Genomic DNA, 20,209 nt, shown 5'->3' on the forward strand with positions numbered 1-20,209 from the left:
GGGGGGGGAGGGGAGGAGCTGGGTGAGATGGCTGGAGGGGGGTCAGGGGAAGCAGAGGGAACCCCAGGGCTGGGGTCTAAGCTCCCTCCCCCCCCGAGGGACCTGGCTGAGGGCCCTGGCTGTACCTACAGGCCCTGCTTGGGACTGTGTCCTGTCAGCTAATAAACCTTCTGTGTCACTGGCTGGCTGAGAGTCCTGGGGAATGGCAGGACGTGGGGGTGCAGGGCCCGGACTCCCCCCCACTCCGTGACAGGGGGCACCAGCCTAGAATGCCCCACGGCCCCAGCCCCTTGGCCCTGCTTTGTCCCCTCCCCAGGAACACGTGGGGCCTCAGCTCCCATTGCAACAGGGCTGGTTCAACCTCCAGCCCCACGCCCGCAGCAGCTACCTGGGAGGGCCCTACCCCCCCCACGCCTGGCCCCCCTGCTCTGCTGTGAGCTGCTCCCGGCCAGGTGCTCCTGCAGCCGAGCCGGGGGGCCCAGCTCCCATGACAATGCACCGGGGGGCAGGGCTGCAGGGTTTGACATCCCTGAATGCCTGGAGCCCAGGGCAGGCGCCCGGGGCAGCTTGTCCCCAGCCCAGCCGGGGGCCCTTCCCCTGGACTGCAGCCACGGTGGCTGGCAGGAGCAGACAGGACACCGCAGTGGAGCCAGCCGGGCCCCTCCCAGGGCTTGGCCCTGCCGGGTCCTGGCCGGGGAAAGCAGGGCCCTGGGGCCTGGCCCCCCCGCCGCAGTGCTAATGGAGCACAGCCCCACGTGGCTGCCCTGACCCCAGGGAGTCCTGGAGGATTCAGCCCCGGGGAACAAGGAGCCCTGGCCCCAGCTCAGGGACGACCACCCAGGGACGCGGTAGCCCCAGGGCCCGGCCAGGCCCAGAGCTGGGCACCAGCACTCAGTGGCCTCTGCTCAGCCCCAGCTGCCAGTCCCAGGGGGTACCTGGCTGGGGAACAGCCCGGCTCAGCAATCCCTCCGCTGCCACCAAAGGCGCCAGGCAGCCTGACAGCCAGCGCCCTGCCCCCAGCCCGTGTTAGGGGGCCAGGCCAGCGCCCCGCCCCTCACTCAGTGCAGGGCCCCTACCAGGGCACAGCTCCCACAGCGCAGCTTCCACTTCTTTTATTAAGAAATTATAAAAAAAAAAATTCAGGACCCCCCACCTGCCCCAGCACAGTGGAGGGGCCCAGCCCACGGGCCCAGCCCTCCCCCACCAGCATGCCCCACGGTGGGGGGGGCCAGTCTATGGGCCCATCCCCCCAAGCTCCAGCCCTCGTGGCCAAGGGGCTGGGATGCCTTGTGGGGCAGCTGCTATGGGGCCTACCCCCACCACAGGCTGTGACACCCCCACAATACATCACACTGTGCCAGCCAATCAGCACACCCGTGTGGCAGCCCCTCCCAGCTCAGGGTAGGGCTGAGGATCTGTGTTCGAATGGCACCGTCTCCTCCTGGGCTGGGCACGGGGCTAGGTATGGGGCAGTGCCCCGCCCGCCCCTCAGCAGTTCCGCCGGCCCCATTCCTCGTCGCTGACAAACACCAGGTTGCTCTGGCCACCCCCTGGCCGGGGGGCCGAGCTGGGCGAGCTCTGGGAGCCCCGGAACGTCTTCATGCGGGGCCCGGCGGCCAGCACCCGCCCAGCACCCTGCAGCCACGACAGAAGGAGGCGTCAGGCCCTGCCCTGAGTGGGCCCCTGCCCCATTGCCCCAGACACTGGGCATTGTGTGGCCAGGCCTCTGCCCCCACCCTGCCCCCCAGCACGGGGGGAAGCTGGTCCTGGCCCTGCCCCTCCAAGAGCAGCTGCCCCAGGGCCAAGTTGCCAGCCAGGGCCCAGTGCCAGGCCAGGGCGCGGGGGCGGGGGAGAGACGGCCCCCAGGTGCCATCTGAGGGGGCACAGCAAAGGGACAGCCAGGGCTCTAGGGCAGGGGAGCTTCCCCCCACGCCTGCCCCAGGGGGCTGGTGCTGACTCGCCCGGGGCTCCCCAGTGCCAGGGCTGTGCCAGGCCCCCCAGGGCTCCCCCCACCCGCACTCACCAGGCTCAGCCTGTCCCCACGGCCGAGCTCCAGGATCTCCACCTCCTCCAGGGGCCGCGGGGGGCGCACCCGGGGCAGGCTCAGCTGCTGGGGCTGGAAGGGCGGCACGACCGGCTCTGCCAGGCTGGGGCCCTGCGCCAGGGCCTTGGCTCTCCTGAGAAGAGAGGGGAGTTACCAGGCCAGCCACCCCCCAGTGAGCCCCGGGAACCTCCTCCCCCTCCCAGGCCCAGGGCCACCCGGGGGGGGGGGGGCAAATGGGGCAATTTGCCCCAGGCCCCGCAGGGGCCCCGCGAGCCCTGGCCCAGCGGCGGTCTGGGTCTTCGGCAGCATTCTGGTGGCGCGCGGGGGGGGGGGGGGCTTCAGTGCTGCCAAGACGTGGAGCGACCAAAGGCCCCCCCCCGGCGAAGCGCCGCCGGTGAGCACAAGCGCCGCAGCTCCCCTGAATCCTCTGGGCGGCCCTGCCACCTCCAGGCGCCCTCCCAGCACAGAGCAGGGTGTGCACTGCCCCACTGCCATCTATGGGGTCCCCCATTGCACCCCCCACCCCAGGTGGGCCCAGCCCTGGGGCACTGGGGCTGGCACCCACAGGGAGGACAAGTTGTGCGGGGGGGAGGGGGCTTCCGGCCTAGCAGCCCTAGGGCAAGGTGGGGAGGGCAGGAGAATCTGCCCCAGCCCGTGGCCGGCGGCCGTGTCAGCACAAGCCCTGCGCCCCCGGAGCAACGGCGCCAGCCACTCCAAAGTGCCAGGTAGGGGCTGGCTGGGTCCCAGAGCCCTGCACCCCACAGGAACACTGCCCCCCCATGCCCTGTCCCCCATTGCCCTGCTCCCCATCACCCCCAAGGGCAGCCCCCAAATCCCCACCACCACCCTGCACCCCCATGCTCTGAGCCAGGTGGCAGGGGGGAGGGGAACAGCTTCACCCCCGGACAGGAGTCAGGCTGCACCTTGGCCTGGGGGCTGGTGCCCTCTAGTGGCTGCTCCACACCAGAGCCAGCAGCTCTGGCAGCGCCCCTCACTCCCGACCCGCAGCCCATATCCCAGCCCCAGGCTCTCCCCTGTCCCATCCCCCACCCAGCTCTGCCAGCGCCCCCCACTCCCAACCCGCAGCCCATATCCCAGCCCCAGGCTCTCCCCTATCCCACCCCTGCCCCAGCTCTGCCAGCGCCCCACTCCTGACCCGCAGCCCATATCCCAGCCCCAGGCTCTCCTGTCCCATCCCCACCCAGCTCTGCCAGCGCCCCCCACTCCCAACCCGCAGCCCATATCCCAGCCCCAGGCTCTCCCCATCCCCACTCCCGACCCGCAGCCCATATCCCAGCCCCAGGCTCTCCCCATCCCCCCCCACTCCCGACCCGCAGCCCATATCCCAGCCCCAGGCTCTCCCCACAGCTCTGCCAGCGCCCCTCACTCCCGACCCGCAGCCCCGGCTCCCCGCGCCCTGGGTGGGGAGGGAGGGGCACCGGGGGTGTTTGCGTGGCAGCCGCCTTACCCCAGGAGCAGCAGCACCATCAGCAGCAGCAGGACGCCCCCAGCGCAGGACACCCCAACCAGCGCCAGCAGGAAGGCTGTGGGGATAGAGCCGTCAGCAGGGCCGGCGCCCGCCATGGGGCTGCCCCCCAGCACCACACGCTGCCCCGGGCCCAGCACAGCCCCCCTCCCCCTGCCCCTGCTGTCCCAGGGCCCTGCCAGCTGGGATCAGAGCCACATCCTCCCCTGCACCCCCCAGCTGCTGCTGCTCTGGGGCTCTGCTGGGGGTGACTGGCCAGGTTGAGCAGCCCCAGCCCCACACGGGCCCCGCCCCACATGGACACTCACGCTCCTCACACTGGAAGCCACCAAAGCCAAACGGGCACCTGCAGAGACCGAGACCGGGGTTCAGTGCGTGTCCCGGCAGCAAACCCTGCCCAGCCTCACCCACCCTCTGCCCCCCCAGCCCCATAGACCAGGCTGCCTGCCGGGGGGCCCCCCCAAACCCAAGGGTAAGCCCCCCACTCCCCACGTATACAGGGAGTGTCTGCAAAGCCTGTGTGGCTCCAGCCACTAGACCGCCTGCCCCTGCCACACAGGCAGCCGCTGGCAGAGCCATGGGGGATCTGAGGCCCCGGGGTGGCACCAGGTCCCCGACGAGGGGCTCAGCCAGGAGCCGATGCCCCCAGCTGCACAGCACCAGCCAATGCACAGTGGCTGATCCCAGGGCAAGGGCGCTTCCCTGGCCGCGAGCAGCCTCCCGTGGGATGCCAGAGCTCACCTGGCACAGACGCCATCCCGCAGCCAGAACCCGCTGCCACAGGCTGCAGGGGGAGAGACACAGTGAGATGCCCACAGGCTGGGCAAGGCCCTGGCCACTTTCCAGACCCAGCTGGGGACAGCCTGGCATGGGGACCGAGACCACAGTGCCAGGGCAGCACCCCTGCCCGTGCCCCATCATAGAATCTCAGGGTTGGAAGGGACCTCAGGAGGCATCTAGTCCAACCCCCTGCTCAGAGCAGGACCAACCCCAACTAAATCATCCCAGCCAGGGCTTTGTCAAGCCTGACCTTAGAAACCTCTAAGGAAGGAGATTCCACCCCCTCCCTAGGGAACCCATTCCAGTGCTTCACCACCCTCCTAGGGAAAAAGTTTTTCCTAATATCCAACCTAAACCTCCCCCTCTGCAACTTGAGACCATTACTCCTTGTTCTGTTATCTGCCACCACTGAGAACAGTCTAGATCCATCCTCTTTGGAACCCCCTTTCAGGTAGTTGAAAGCAGCTATCAAATCCCCCCTCATTCTTCTCTTCTGCAGACTAAACAATCCCAGTTCCCTCAGCCTCTCCTCATAAGTCATGTGCTCCAGCCCCCTAATCATTTTTGTTGCCCTCCACTGGACTCTCTCCAATTTATCCACATTCTTCTTGTAGTGTGGGGCCCAAAACTGGACACAGTTCTCCAAATGAGGCCTCACCAGTGCTGAGTAGAGGGGAATGATCACATCCCTCGATCTGCTGGAAATGCCCCTACTTATACAGCCCAATGTGCCATTAGCCTTCTTGGCAACAAGGACACACTGTTGACTCATCTCCAGCTTCTCGTCCACTGTAACCCCTAGGTCCTTTTCTGCAGAACTGCTTGTCATCCCCCCAGCCTGGCACGCGGACCGAGACCGCAGCGCCAGGGCAGCACCCTGTCCGTGCCCCATCCCCCAGCCTGGCACGGGGGACACTGGCTGGGGGTGTGGCTGCCCGGGTCAATGGGGCTCCGTTCTGGGGGCAGCCTGGCTCACGCTGCGCCTCCCGTAGGAGGTCAGCCTGGAGCCGCTGGGCCTGGGCAGGGAAGAGTTTCCCAGGTGCCGAGCTCTGGAAGCTGCTCCCTGCCCAGCCCCTGGTACTCCGGCCCTTGGCAGGGGGTTGGGCCCTGGGGGGCGGGGAAGCGTCACTTTCCCACCCTGCTAAAAGCCTTCCCCTCCCCCACCCAGCCGGCCCCACAGAGCCCCCTGCCCGACCTGCGCAGGCACGGCCCATGGTGGGGACGGGGGCGGGGTGGTATCCCGGCCGGCAGGGGCACTGGGCCAGCCCGTCCTGGAACACGCAGGCTGTGGAGACGGGGTCGCAGGGCTGCAGCTCACAGAGACTCAGGCCTGGGGGCGGGGGGGAGAGAACACAGCCTGGTCAGAGTCCCCCCCAGAGGCCTCCCAGCCCTGGCACAGCCACCCCCAGAGCCACCTCCCACCCATGCCCAGCCTGAGCCCCTCCAGAGACACCCTGCCCAGCTCCGTGCCAGCCACCCCCACCCCACTCTGCCATGAAGTGGGGAATTTTCTTGAGGCTTTGTATGAGAGCTGTGCGTGCCTCAGTTTCCCCGTGTGCTGCGTGTGTAAGGAGGGGGTGGGGGGGTCTGCTGTTGCAGGGGACCAGGTGTGACCGCAAAGAGCAGCCAGTGACTGGTGGGGACCCAGCGACTGGTGACAGGGAGGCCCCCCCAGCTCAGGAGCAGCCGGTTCCAGCCAGAGGGGGACAAAGGGCTGAGGCGAGGGGGCCCTGGGGTAGGAGACAAAGGGCGGAGGAGGGGATGGTGGGGGAGGGGATAGGGGCTGGGCTGGGACCAGGAGCAGCCTGAGCCCATGGGGACGGGGCCAAACCCAGCTGCCCAGGGCTGAGACTGGCCCGGCCGAGGCCCCGAGAACTGCCTGGGCCGGGGCCAGACGCTCAGTGACCCCCGGGTGACGCTGGCTGAGCGTCGCTGAGAGATCGGGGGGCATTGCTCCCTCGGGGGGGAGGGAGATGTGGGGGCATCGCTCCTCTGGGAGGGGAATCGGGGGGAGATTGGGGGGGCATCGCTCCCTCTGGGGGGGCCGGGGAGATCGGGGGCCCCTGGCAGAGCCAGGCTGCTGGGGGCTCAGGGAGCTGCAGTCCCAGGAGGCGGTGGAGCCCGAGGGCCTGACCCCCAGGAGAGCGGCCCCCCGAGAAGGGCTGTCACCCTGAGGGAGGTTCCTCCCCATATGGAGCCGAGAGACGGGGCCTGGGAGTCCATGACAGAGCCACCCCTCGCCCGCCGCCCAGTCAGAGCCCCCCCACGGAGCCCCCCAACCGGCCTGAACCCCCTAGGGCCATGGGGGGGGCACAGCTGGGTGCCTCCCGCCCCAGGCTGCAGGGAGAGGAGGGAGCGGAGCAGGGATTTGGGGGCCATGCTCCCCGGGCACGTCTCCTTTGGGGGCAGGGTCTGTCCCCCCTCCTCGCCCGGGGCCCCGCCCAGGAGAGCCCCCCCCCCGCTCACTCTGGTAGGAGACGGTGTCCCGCAGGAAGCTGCAGGCCGGGTCGCTGGCCTGGCACCGCGCCCAGAACCCCGCGATGGCCCCGTCCACCTGCCGGGCCGTGACGGACGAGAGCGCCGAGAAGCTGTGCAGGACGGTCACTGCCTGGCTGTGCGGCCTGGGGGGGCCACGGCTCCGGTCAGAGCCCAGGGCCAGGCAGCACGGCCCCCCCGGCCAACCGCATGCAAAGCCAGCACCCCGCTCTCCCCCCCCCACAGCCCTTCCCAGGTTACCCGTAAACCCCCCCGGCCAGCACCCCATTCCCACCCCCCCGACAGCCCTTCCCAGGTTACCCGTAACCCCCCCCTCCCGGCCAGCACCCCGTTCCCACCCCCCCGACAGCCCTTCCCAGGTTACCCGTAACCCCCCGCTCCCGGCCAGCACCCCGTTCCCACCCTCCGACAGCCCTTCCCAGGTTACCCGTAACCCCCTCCCGGCCAGAACCCGTTCCCACCCCCGACAGCCCTTCCCAGGTTACCCGTAAACCCCCCCGGCCAGCACCCCGTTCCCACCAACCCGACAGCCCTTCCCAGGTTACCCGTAACCCCCCGCTCCCGGCCAGCACCCCGTTCCCACCCCCCCGACAGCCCTTCCCAGGTTACCCGTAACCCCGGCCAGCACCCCATTCCCACCCCCGACAGCCCTTCCCAGGTTACCCGTAACCCCCTCCCGGCCAGCACCCCTTCCCACCCCGACAGCCCTTCCCAGGTTACCCGTAACCCCCTCCCGGCCAGCACCCGTTCCCACCCCCGACAGCCCTTCCCAGGTTACCCGTAACCCCGCCAGCACCCCATTCCCACCCCGACAGCCCTTCCCAGGTTACCCGTAACCCCCCCCTCCCGGCCAGCGCCCCGCTCCCCCACCCCTGACAGCCCTTCCCAGGTTACCCGTAACCCCCTCCCGGCCAGCACCCCCTTCCCACCCCGACAGCCCTTCCCAGGTTACCCGTAACCCCCTCCCGGCCAGCACCCCGTTCCCACCCCGACAGCCCTTCCCAGGTTACCCGTAACCTCCCGGCCAGCACCCTGTTCCCACCCCGACAGCCCTTCCCAGGTTACCCGTAACCCCCGCCGCCAGCACTCCGTTCTGCCCACCCCGACAGCCCTTCCCAGGTTACCCGTAACCTCCCGCCAGCGCCCCATTCCCACCCCGACAGCCCTTCCCATGTTACCCATAACCTCCCCGGCCAGCACCCGTTCCCCGACAGCCCTTCCCAGGTTACCCGTAACCCCCTCCCGGCCAGAACCCCGTTCCCACCCCGACAGCCCTTCCCAGGTTACCCGTAACCCCCCCCCCGCCAGCACCCCATTCCCACCCCCCCGACAGCCCTTCCCAGGTTACCCGTAACCCCCTCCCGGCCAGCGCCCGCCCCCCACCCCGACAGCCCTTCCCAGGTTACCCGTAACCCCCTCCCGGCCAGCACCCCTTCCCACCCCCGACAGCCCTTCCCAGGTTACCCGTAACCCCCTCCCGGCCAGCACCCGTTCCCACCCCGACAGCCCTTCCCAGGTTACCAGTAACCTCCCGCCAGCGCCCCATTCCCACCCCGACAGCCCTTCCCATGTTACCCGTAACCTCCCGGCCAGCACCCCGTTCCCCCGACAACCCTTCCCAGGTTACCCGTAACCCCCAGCCAGCACCCCATTCCCACCCCCACCTCCGACAGCCCTTCCCAGGTTACCCGTAACCTCCCGGCCAGCACCCCGTTCCCACCCCTGACAGCCCTTCCCAGGTTACCCGTAACCCCCAGCCAGCACCCTGCTCCCACCCCACCCCCGACAGCCCTTCCCAGGTTACCCGTAACCTCCCGGCCAGCACCCCATTCCCACCCCTGACAGCCCTTCCCAGGTTACCCGTAACCCCCTCCCGGCCAGCACCCGTTCCCACCCCTGACAGCCCTTCCCAGGTTACCGTAACCCCAGCCAGCACCCCGTTCCCACCCCCACCCCGACAGCCCTTCCCAGGTTACCCGTAATCTCCCGGCCAGCACCCCATTCCCACCCCCGACAGCCCTTCCCAGGTTACCCATAACCTCCCCCCGGCCAGCACCCCGCTCCCCCCGCCCACAGCCCTTCCCAGGTTACCCAGCAAGCTCCAGTCCCCTTCCGAGCAGCTCCCTTCCGCCCCCCCATGGCAGCCCGCCCCCCCGGGCCAGCCCCACACTCACTGCAGGTCCAGGACGGACGAGGACAGATAAGCGTCCAATTGCCCCAGGATAGGCTGGAACTGGGGGCAGACACAGGGGGCTGGGTGAGGGGCTGGTGTGCGGGGCCCCCCAGCCCCCTGAGGAGAGAAACCAGAGCCGGGGGCTGCACGGAGCATGGCCCCCCTGGGCAGAGAGGGGCTTCTGGGCCAGCCCTGCCCTGGAACCCCCCCCACGCACATGCCTGGGGCCTGGCAGAGGTGCCCAGGTGGGGGGCGGGGAGCCCCCAGGGGAGGGATGCCAACTTTCTACTTGCACAAAACCCAACCCCTTGCCCTTCCCCGAGGCCTCACCCCCTCCCTCTGTTGCTGCCACGCCCCCCCCCAGTCCCTGGCTCAGGGGTGGGGGTGCAGGGTCTGGGGTGGGACCAGGGTTCAGTTCAGGGCACAGGAGGGGACTCCAGGCTGGGGTAGGGGGTGAGGGCTCTGGCTGGGGGTGGGGATGAGTTTGGGGTACAGGAGGGGGTGAGGGCTCTGAGGTTGGGGTACAGGAGGGGGTGAGGGCTCTAGGGTGGGGGGGTCAGGGTGCAGGAGGGGGTGAGGGCTCTAGGGTGGGGGGGTCAGGGTGCAGGAGGGGTGAGGGCTCTAGGGTGGGGGGGTCAGGGTGCAGGAGGGGGTGAGGGCTCTGGGGTTGGCGTGCAGGGGGGTGTGAGGGCTCCAGGGTTGGGCAGGGGGTTGTGATGCAGTTTGGTCAGGCCGAGGGGAGGGGGTACCAGCTGTTCCCCAAGGAGTTCCCCTTACCACCCCAGCCCCTCCCCCACCCCCAATGCCCCTGCAGGGCAGCAGCAGGGCCCCACTCCCAGCACCCACTGCCCACCAGCGGGTGTCAGACTCCCCCCCCCCCTTACCAGACTCTCCAGCTGGGCGACGATCCTGCGCAGGTTGGCAGGTGGCAGCGGGCTCGGGGGTGCCGGGCCAGGGGCCCGCAGGGAGAGGCGCCCTGGGAACGTCCTGGCTTCAAACACGCAGGAGGCAGGGGGGAGAAGGACAAGGGGTCTCAGAGCCATCAGGGCCAGGGGCTGCCCATGGGGGACTCCCAGCCAGACTCCCTCCCTGCCCTGAACGGAGCCCAGGCACAAGAGGACCCCTCCCTTCCCCCCCCCCACTATATGCTCCCCCCTTCAGCCCAGCCACCCCCCACAGCCACGGCCCAGCCCACGGGGATCTGGTCAGGCAGCTGCTCCCTTGTCCCGGAGCCCCCCTCTGCCAGCAGGGGCCCCATGGGGGTCAGCGCGGGACATGGGGGACTCACAGGCAGAACGGAGACCAGGGCCCCAGTGGGAGCATCCTGGCTATGGGGTGAGAAGGACACAGGGAGCCAGCGCCAGCCCTGGGCCCCTCCCCCACACTGGGCATCACCAGGGCCAGGCAGGTCTGGGGGCAAAGTAAAGGGAGACGGGGCAGGTACCCCCATGCAGCAATGGCAGGGGAGGGGGATGGGACACCCCCCAGGCCCAGGGGAGCAGCCCCCTTACCTGGCACACAGCCCATGGTCCGGCTCAGAGAGAAGCCCAGGGCGCAGCGGCAGGAGAAGTGCCCAGCCCAGGACACGCAGGTGCTCCAAGGGGGGCAGGGCTGCCCACTGCCACAGCTGGGCTCATCTGGGGGAACAGCCCCCCCAAGAGAGAACAAACCTGAGCTGAGACTCAGACCTGGGGGGAGCCTGGAGAGCAGGTACCCAGGGCAGGAGGAGCGACACAGCACTGGCATAGCAGGGGCTGCAGGTCAGGAGTGAGGGGCACCGGCAGGGCAGGACTGGGCTAGCAGGGGCTGCGGCTCAGGGTTGGGGGGCACCGGCAGGGCGGGGCTGGGCTAGCAGGGGCTGCGGCTCCGGGTGGGGGGGCCCCGGCCGGGCTGGGGGGGGCTCGCTGGGGCTAGGGGTCAGGGTGGGGGGCCACCGGCAGGGCTGGGGGGCAGGACTGGGCTAGCAGGGGCTACGGGTCAGGAGTGAGGAGCACCAGCAGGGCTGGGCTGGATGGGCTGGGGGATGTGGCTCAGGGTTGGGGGGCACCGGCAGGGCTGGGCAGGGCTGGGGGCACCGGCAGGGCAGGGCAGGGCGGGGCTGGGGGCACCGGCAGGGCAGGGCAGGGCCGGGGGCACCGGCAGGGCAGGGCAGGGGCTGGGCTGGGGCACCGGCAGGGCAGGGCAGGGGCTGGGCTGGGGGCACCGGCAGGGCAGGGCAGGGGCTGGGCTGGGGGCACCGGCAGGGCAGGGCAGGGGCTGGGCTGGGGGCACCGGCAGGGCGGGGCCGGGGCTGGGCTGGGGGCACCGGCAGGGCAGGGCCGGGGCGGGGCCGGGGGCACCGGCAGGGCAGGGCAGGGGCTGGGCTGGGGGCACCGGCAGGGCAGGGCAGGGGCTGGGCTGGGGGCACCGGCAGGGCAGGGCAGGGGCTGGGCTGGGGCACCGGCAGGGCAGGGCAGGGGCTGGGCTGGGGGCACGGGCCGGGCCGGGCTGGGGCTGGGCCGGGGGCACCGGCAGGGCAGGGCAGGGCCGGGGGCACCGGCAGGGCAGGGCAGGGCCGGGGGCACCGGCAGGGCAGGGCAGGGGCTGCGGGTCAGGAGTGAGGGGCACCGGCAGGGCAGGGCTGGGGGCACCCGCAGGGCAGGGCTGGGGGCACCAGCAGGGCAGGGCTGGGGGCACCAGCAGGGCAGGGCTGGGCTGGGGCTGCGGCTCAGGGTTGGGGGCACCGGCAGGGCTGGGCTGGGGGCACCGGCAGGGCTGGGCTGGGGCTCAGGGTTGGGGGCACCGGCAGGGCTGGGCTGGGGGCACCGGCAGGGCCGGGCTGGGGCTCTGGGGTGGGGGGCACCGGCAGGGCTGGGCTGGGGGCGCCGGCAGGGCCGGGCTGGGCGGGGGGCCCCGGCAGGGCGGGGCGGGGGGCTGCGGCTCAGGGTTGGGGGCACCGGCAGGGCTGGGCTGGGGGCACCGGCAGGGCTGGGCTGGGCGGGGGGCTGCGGCTCAGGGTTGGGGGGCACCGGCAGGGCCGGGCTGGGCTGGGGGCACCGGCAGGGCCGGGCTGGGCTGGGGGTTGCGGCTCAGGGTTGGGGGGCACCGGCAGGGCAGGGCTGGAAGAGCGATCAAGGGGCCAGGGCCAAACCAGGCCCTGCAGTGGAGTTGGGCCATACCTGGTGCTGTGGCCCCCGCAGTGGGGGTGCCAGTCCCTGCGGGCATCTCAGTGCGTTTAGCCCAGGTCTGAGGTGTGGGGCCGGATGCTGCTGACCAGGGGTGTGTGCTGGACCCTGGAATACAAGGGGGTTGGGCAGCTGGAGGGTCACCCCCATTGGAGGGATTGATGGGGGGCGCTCAGCTGGCCGGGTGCAGGAGTCCCTGGCAGGTCCCTGGCAGTGGCGGCCCCTGGGGCCTCGTCTCCCCGGCGTGCAGCTGGGCTTTTACCACCGTGTGGCTCAGCCTGGCACACAGCAGCCCTCTAGTTCTGCCATCAGGGCAGTGCCCACCTCCAGCTGGCACCACCCCAGCGAGGTCACCACCCGGCAGCGCTGGAGCCAGAGCCCCCTTTGCTACAGACAGCACCTGTGCTGGGGCCACCCCAGGCCGAGCTGCAGACACCTCCCGGGGGGCCAGGCCGGGCCAGGGGACATCTGCATTTCCCCCTTTGTTTGCTCCTAGGCGGGGCGGGGGGGAGCCCAGAGCATTGGCCAGGGGCAGCCGTGAACTCACCTGCCCCCCCGGCCTGCCCGGCACAGGGAGCCTGGAGCTGCAGCAGGAGCCCGAGGAGGAGAAGGGGGCAGCCCCTCCCCATCCTGCCAGGCCTGGGTCCCAGCAGCTCTCAGTCTCCACGGGGCAGGGAGGGGAGCCAGGCCCCACCTGCGCTGGGTTAAGAGTGATCCAGGGGCTTGTTAATGATTCCTGGGTGGGGGCAGCTGTCAAGGGTCCAGGCAGCCACTGAGGGAGCCCTGGGCTGGCTGGCTCTGGGTGCCCAGCTGGTGCTCATCAACCCAGGCAGGGCCGGGCCCAGGCAGCCCTGCCCCCCCCAGGCTACCCCCCCCCCCCAGCAGCTCTGGCCAAGGCAGGACAAAGTCCAAAGCACAGCAGGGAGCTGGGCAGCAACAGAACAGCTCGTCCGTGCAGGCCAGGCTGCCGAGAGAGGCTCCCGCAGGGCTGAGATCTGCCCCCCTGGGGTGGGGGGGCTGGTCACACAGGGCTCCCCCCCAGCACTGAGATCTGCCCCCCTGGGGTGGGGCAGGAGGCTGGTCACACAGGGCTTCCCCCCAGCACTGAGATCTGCCCCCCTGGGGTGGGGTGGGGGGGCTGGTCACACAGAGCTCCCCCCCAGCACTGAGATCTGCCCCCCTGGGGTGGGGCAGGAGGCTGGTCACACAGGGCTCCCCCCCCAGCACTGAGATCTGCCCCCTGGGGTGGGGGGGCTGGTCACACAGAGCTCCCCCCCAGTGCTGAGATCTGCCCCCCTGGGGTGGGGTGGGGGGCTGGTCACACAGGGCTCCCCCCCCCAGCACTGAGATCTGCCCCCCTGGGGTGGGGTGGGGGGCTGGATGTGGGAATTCTTTGTAATATTTTCCTGATGCCTGTGTGTGCCTCAGTTTCCTCTACATGCTGCCTTGTGAGCTGGGGTGGGAAGGTCTGTCTGCTCTCGGGCCGGCTGAGACACAGGTGGGAACGGCGCCCACCTGCCTGGGACCTTCGGTCCCTCATCGATGGAGCTCTTGAGGAGCCAATGGGACTTTCACACCCAGCAACCATTGATCGGGACCCACCTACCCCCTGCTCCGCTGGGGGACGGAGCTGCATCTCCCCAACTCGGGAACAAAGGACGGGGGGGTGAGGTGGGGGTTAAGTGGGGGCTGCTGGAAGCAGTTGGGGCTCACCTGGGAGTCTGACAAAAGAGCAGATGGCTGGACAGACAGAGCTGTAAGGTCTGAGGCCTTTTTCTGCAGCCACACTAGGACAGCAGCACCATGAATCACTCACAGCCCCACATGCCACCTAAACTGCATTAAACCAGTGTCACACCGCGCTGTGGAAAGCGATCCCGATCCCGTCCTAACAGCACCCGCCGCCACCAGAGAGAGAAACCGCTTCAGTGGCTAAAGAAAACCGGGTTTGATTGAATCTGTCTGGCAAGAAATCCCTCAGCAGCAGGTGTGGGTGTGAAATCTTGACGTGTATTGCGACTGTATGGTCCCTACTCCTCCATGGTTTATCCGTCTGCTCTCGGTCTGGTTTGTGAGTGTGGCTGTTACAGAACTGATTTTGCTAGGTGTAAATCAATGAAGGTGCTGGGTAGGATTGGCTAAAGGATTGTTTGACAATATGTCAGGATGGGTTAGAGAATTGCTTAGGAATCGTTTAGTGAAATGGCTGGTTAAGGTGCAGCTAAGCAGGACTCAGGTGTCACTATATAAGCTGGGGTGACGTCCAAAAGGAAGTTCTTGGGAACCAGCTCCAGGCCCCAGCCCCGAAGATCAGAGCTGCCAGACCTCAACACCCTGCCAATGACACCGGGCAGAAGCTGGAGTCCCCCAGCTGGCCTGATCCTGACTGGCCATCAAGAAAAGTTCCTCTGCGTTCCTGGGAGCGGTGAGCACTGGAGGCTCAGCGGGTGCAGGCTGTTTTGGTGACTGTTAATAAAGAGAGGATCAGGGTATTACTGCGTGAGGCTCTTTCACTGGGAAAAGGCCCTGCAGACCCGCAGAAAATGACGCCCTGAGCCCTAGGAGCTGGGAAAGGGTGGGGCTGCCTAAATGAACTGGGTCATACCCAGCGATGAGCTGCCAAAATCTTAACAACCGGTTCCCTATAAAAAGTTCTGATTTAAGGGGGGGGAGTGGGGGAGGGGCCGGGGGAGACATACTCATGGGGCCGGGGGCAAATTGCCCCACTTGCACACACACACACCCCCGCAGCCCTGGAGCTCGCATCCCCCCCTTCCCTTGCCCGCAGCTCAAAGCAGCAGGACCACTCAGGAGCTCAGCTGAGCTGCCCAGCTGCTGGCCTGCTGTAGCTCTGCGGGGGCGGGAGGGAGTCTGGGAGGAGACATCCTCGTGGGGCCTGGGTCAATTGCCCCACTTGCCCCTCCCCTCTGGCCAGCCCTGGAGCTTGCAGCAGCCCCCCCCACACACCTTGCTGGGCCATTCAAAAAGCGGCAGCAGGACTCCTCCCAAGCTCAGCTGAGCTGCCCAGCTGGTGCCGGTGGCTGGCCCTGCTGCAGCTGGGGGGGGAGCGGGGGAAGGGCCGGGGGAGCCTCAGCCTCCCCAGCTGGGAATCCTGGGAGCAACAGGATGGTCCGGCCCGCAGACCAGAGTTCTTTGCCCACCCCCCTGGCCCTTTAACAATCGGTTCTCCACGGGGGTCTGATTTTAGCAACCGGTTCTTGGGAACCGGCTCCAGCTCCGCACTGCTCGTACCGTGACCCCCAGAAGGTGTGCGGGTAACAGAGCCGAACCCGAGGGTTCCCCACAGCCGGGCTGGGCTCGGGGCTGGCCAGGACGGACCCTGCTTCACCCTTCACTGCCCCGGGCTGCCCGACGGGCCCCTAGGCCGGGCGCCAGCTAACGAGTGAACCTGGCTGCGGACCCCTGCAGACACTGGCACAGGTGCCTTGCTCCTCAAGATTGCACAAGTCTCCCTCGGGCTGTGTCCGTGGGAGTCGCTGCCCGGAGCCCACGGGGTGGAGCGGGGGGGGCTGCAGGCCCAGAGGGCCAGTGAGGCAACGTGACCCACGCTGGGGGAAAAGCGAGACCCCCTGGGGGTCTGGCACAGTGACGAGCGACCGGAGATGGTTCCAACGCTGGGGGTGCAGACCCTGTGCTGCAGCCATAACCCACCCTGCCCCACCGTGGCCAGCTGGGAGTTCTCATTCTCCGGCAGCGCGATGGCCACCGTGGCTCCCGGCAGGGCGAATGGGACATGGGCTGTGTGACGTTATTGATATAAATGGGGACCATATAGAACATGGGTTGCAACCAAGGTCCTGTAGTGGCACCAAATCCTAAGTAAAGGGGGTCATATAAGGTGTCTAAGACCAGGTTCTGGGTTGCTGGTTATGATTATGCTGTCTGTATGTCTGTGTATCATTTTGTGGTTGAAGTTATAAGTATTGGCTCTGTAATGTCTGTATTCTGTATTATGCTCTGCCTCTGGGAAGTGTCCCAGACAAAGCTGATGTTAGCCCGGCATAGCTGGCTTGATGGCCCATTAAAGGGCCATCAGCTACACAATTGACCCATGGAGAGAAGGCAGACACGCCTTGTGACTCAGCAAAGTATGCAGGGACTGGCCCATGTGACTCCAGGCTCCATATTTTTGCTGTAAATTTCCACCGTGAGGACAAAGGGATTCTTACACCTGGAAAAGTCTATATAAGGCTGATGCATCATCTCCATCTGGTCTTCAATCCTGCTTCTGACCTCTGGAGGGACTTTGCCACAAACTGAAGCTCTACACCAGGGACTGAGGACTCATCCCAGCGGGGGATGTTCCAGAGACTTAATCTAAACCTGCAGTTTACTCCAGCACTGCTGCAAGCCTGAACTGAGAACTTTGCCATCACTGTATGGAATTGATTCCATTTAACCAATTCTACCTCTCTTCTCTACCTTTTTCCCTTTGTAAATAAACCTTTAGATTTTAGATTCTAAAGGATTGGCAACAGCGTGATTTGTGGGTAAGATCTGATGTGTATATTGACCTGGGTCTGGGGCTTGGTCCTTTGGGATCGAGGGAACCTTTTTCTTTTATTGGGGTGTTGGTTTTCATAACCATTTATCCCCAGGACGAGTGCACTGGTGGTGATACTGGGAGACTGGAGTGTCTAAGGAAATTGCTTGTGTGACTTGTGGTTAGCCAGTGGGGTGAGACCAAAGTCCTTTTGTCTGGCTGGTTTGGTTTGCCTTAGAGGTGGAAAAACCCCAGCCTAGGGCTGTGACTGCCCTGTTTGAGCAATTGGTCCTGATTTGGCACTCTCAGTTGGGTCCCGCCAGAATCGCTCCGTCACAGGCTGCAAAGCAAATACCAGTCCCACTGTTCATCAGGGTGAGCGTGCAATGAACCCCCCAGCCTGCTTGACAGCTAGATCCCCCCCCCCCAGCCCCCCGGCCCTGCTCACTCCAGAGCTCTCCCTGGCCCAGCCCCTGGGAATTCAGATTGTGCACCAGGCCCTGGGCAGCCACCCAGCTTCGGGACTCCTTCTCCCTGCCTGGGCCGGAGGTCTGGCCCTGCCCGTGGGGAACCGACCCGGCCAAAGCTGATACCGGCGGCAGTGGTGTCACCTCACCCCAGGGCTGCATGTCCTGCAGCCTCAGAGCCAATCTCCCCATGCCGCCCTCCCAGGAATCCCACCCATCTCTCCCTGTCCATAGAGCCTGCAGGTCCGCCCGGCCCCCTGGTGCTAAGGGCAGCCGAGCCGGGAACGGGGCCGTGATGGACGGGGCGTCTGGCTGGGTGTGATGAAACTGCCTTGTGGAATTCCTGCGCCAGGCCCCGCAGAGCAGCTGGCTCGGCCCGAGAAGAACGGCTTCCCCTCAGCCCGGAGCAGCAGCCACGAGGCACAGAGGGCTCCTCCCCGGCTCAGTGCCCTGCTCCCAGCTGGCTGGGTGGTGATGGTCCTGCAGCCCCAGCCGGGGAGACACCAGCCCCCATCACTGGAACCAGACTGGAAGCAAATGCAGCACAAATTGCCCCCGAAACACGCACATCTGGCCAGCTCCAGCTCCTGCCAGCGCTGACCCCCACGCAGCCGGGGCCAGCCCCAGCCCCAGCCAGACACAGATGGGGGTGGGGGCAGCTGCAGCCCCTTGCTGGGAGTTTTCTGCATCTCCCATGACCCAGCCCGGCACCAGGACCAGGCTCCCTCATTCCCCTGCTGCCATGGGAACCTCCCAGGGTCCTCAGGACAAGCTCCGGGACACGGTGAGGGGCCCAGGCAGACACAGCCCGGAGCAGGCTTGTCCCAGGGAGGGCTCCTGAGGGCTGGGCTCAGAGCGAGGATGGGGCTGTGGCTCCTGCATGCTGGGGATGGCACCACAGCAGCCCCCGCTGGCCGGCGAGTGCAGCCCCGGGGCGGGGCAGAGACGCTCGCTGGCTCCTGGCTGCCCAGTTACTTCCTGGGGTGTCCCTGGCTGGCTCCACAGTCCTCTGCCCAGCCCCCCAAGCAGCAGAGATGACGCTGTGGGGGAGGAGGGCAGGGGCAATGCTGCCATGGCCGGGGGCTCAGGACAGGCGAGTACTGCACCTCCCCCCACGGCCAGGGCCAGTCCCCGTAGCACGGGGCTGATGGTGGGCACAGCTCTGGGCAGCACCCCGGCCCCTCTGGCAGGGCAGATACAGGTTCCTGGCAAAGCCTCCCCTGCCCCCTTTAAGAGTGGGGCCAGGTTTAGGTTGCCAGGTGTCTGGTTTTCGACTACACGTCTCGTTGAGAAGGGAAGCTGGCAGCAGTAACCAGCCTCTGCCGGGGGGCAGGAAGAGCAGCAGCAGTGGCTGGCTTCTGGAGCTGGCTCCAAGAGGTGGGATCCTGGCCCTCCACCACTGAGCCCTGATTGCCCCAGCCCTGATGGCAGCTCCTCCCAGCCTGGCTCTGCAGGCAGCAGCTCAGTCCCCTCCCGGGAGAGGAGTGGGGAGGGGCGGGCAGGGGGCAGAGCCAGGTTCTTCGGTTTTCTGCCATTAGAAAGTTGGGGGATGGGGGAGCACATGGGCAGGGCCACCAGGGCGATATGGAAACCTGGACCCCACCCCCAGTATGTTTTGCCTCGGCTCCCACTCGTGGGTTTCTTGCTTCTCGATTAACCCCACCTCCGAACGCCGCCTGCGCCACCGAGCTGCTGCCAGCTCCCACTGGCACTGCCCCCAGGCGCTCTGAGGGGAAGGGGCAAGCAGAGATCTTCAGCCAGGAGACACTGAGGCAGGAGCTCACCCTGTGGAGGAGGGGATCAGGGGCTGCCAACTCTCTAATCACACAAAGCCCAACACCCTTGCCCCATCCCATGCCCCTTCTCTGAGGCCCCACCCCCGCTGCTTCTCCGAGGCCCCGCCCCTGGCCCCGCCTCCACTCACTCCATCCCCCCCTCCGTTGCTCACTCTCCCCCACCCTCACTAACTTTCACTGGGCTGGGGGTTGAGGTGAGGGCTCCGGTTGGGGGTGCGGCTCTGTGGTGGGGCTGGGGATGAGAGGTTTGGGGTGCAGGAAGGGGCTCTGGGCTGGAGCCGAGGGGTTCCGAGTGTGGGAGCAGGCTCAGGGCAGTGCAGGCTCCAGGAGGGAGTTTGGATGCAGGAGGGGGCTCAGGGCTGGGGGAGGGGGTGTGGGCTCTGGGAGGGAGTTAGGGGGCGGAAGGGGGTTCAGAGTACAGGCTCCAGCTATGTGGCACTTACCTCAGGTGGCTCTGTCAAGTTATTGATTTGAACTGGGAGCACATAGAACATGGCTGCAACAAAGTCCTGTAGTGGCACCAAATCTTGTATAAAGGGGGTCAAATGAGGTGTCTAAGACCAGGCTCTGGGGTTGCTGGTTATGATTGTGCTGTCTGGGTGTGTGTATCATTTTGTAGTTGAAGTTATGAGTATTGGCTCTGTACTGTCTGTATTTCAAACTTGTGCTGTGCTTCTGGGTGACACCCCAGACAAGTTGGTGTCAGCTCTGCCTAGCCTGCTTGATGGCCCATTAAGGACCATCAGCTACACAACTGACCCATGGAGAGAAGGCAGACACGCCTTGTGACTCAGCAAAGTGCAGGGACTGGCCCATGTGACTCCAGACTCCATTTTGCTGTAATTTTCCTGTAAGCCACAGTAAGAACAAAGAGGTTCTTACACCTGGAAAAGCCTATATAAGGCTGATGCCTCATCTCCATCTGGTCTTCAATCCTGCATCTTACCTCTGGAGGGACTTTGCTACAAACTGAAGCTCTGCACAAAGGACTGAATGACCCATCCCAGCGGGGGATGTTCCAGAGACTTGATTTGAACCTGCAGTTTACTCCCATCACTGCTACAAGCCTGAACTAAGAACTTTGCCATCACTGTATGTAATTGATTCCATTTAACCAATTCTAGCTCTCAGCTCCACCTTTTTCCCTTTATGAATAAACCTTTAGATTCTAGAGGATTGGCAACAGCGTGATTTGTGGGTAAGATCTGATTTGTATATGGCTCTGGGGCTTGGTCCTTTGGGATCGGGAAAACCTTTTTTCTTTTATTGGGGTGTTGGTTTTCATAACCATTCATCCCC

The 20,209-nt window shown here is 66.6% G+C and overlaps 1 protein-coding gene across 3 annotated transcripts; it reads right to left on the reverse strand.

The window, feature by feature from the left end:
- Positions 1 to 803: 803 nt before the first annotated feature.
- Positions 804 to 12,884, reverse strand: LOC120398597 (protein HEG-like). Of its 3 annotated transcripts, XM_039526125.1 has the most exons (12): positions 12,691 to 12,884; positions 12,138 to 12,251; positions 10,491 to 10,616; positions 9,864 to 9,970; positions 8,981 to 9,039; positions 6,777 to 6,931; positions 5,506 to 5,640; positions 4,272 to 4,314; positions 3,839 to 3,876; positions 3,513 to 3,588; positions 2,024 to 2,177; positions 804 to 1,635 (listed from the first exon to the last, which is right to left on the reverse strand). In XM_039526125.1, exons 1-12 carry the CDS (start codon positions 12,770 to 12,772, stop codon positions 1,489 to 1,491), a joined length of 1,236 nt encoding a protein of 411 aa, XP_039382059.1. In that variant the 5' UTR covers positions 12,773 to 12,884; the 3' UTR covers positions 804 to 1,488. The 3 variants fall into 3 exon arrangements, with proteins under 3 accessions (XP_039382059.1, XP_039382060.1, XP_039382061.1); XM_039526126.1 differs by lacking the exon at positions 8,981 to 9,039 and having other exon boundaries at positions 9,864 to 9,966; XM_039526127.1 differs by lacking the exon at positions 12,691 to 12,884 and having other exon boundaries at positions 10,491 to 10,606; positions 12,138 to 12,229.
- Between the last annotated feature and the right edge of the window lie 7,325 nt (positions 12,885 to 20,209).

This window comes from Mauremys reevesii, linkage group 2 (assembly GCF_016161935.1).
Source record: "Mauremys reevesii isolate NIE-2019 linkage group 2, ASM1616193v1, whole genome shotgun sequence".
NCBI classification, from domain to species: Eukaryota; Metazoa; Chordata; order Testudines; family Geoemydidae; genus Mauremys; species Mauremys reevesii.

What these genes read in the sequence shown, in the direction of transcription:
- LOC120398597 (XM_039526125.1), bottom strand. Translation starts at nt 12,772, where the DNA reads ATGGGGAGGGGCTGCCCCCTTCTCCTCCTCGGGCTCCTGCTGCAGCTC. An exon ending in CGGGCAGGCCGGGGGGGCAG is followed by an intron (nt 12,252 to 12,690) that starts GTGAGTTCACGG and finishes CTTGTATTCCAG; the next exon opens with GGTCCAGCACACACCCCTGG. An exon ending in TCGTCCGTCCTGGACCTGCA is followed by an intron (nt 6,932 to 8,980) that starts GTGAGTGTGGGG and finishes TGGCCCCCCCAG; the next exon opens with GCCGCACAGCCAGGCAGTGA.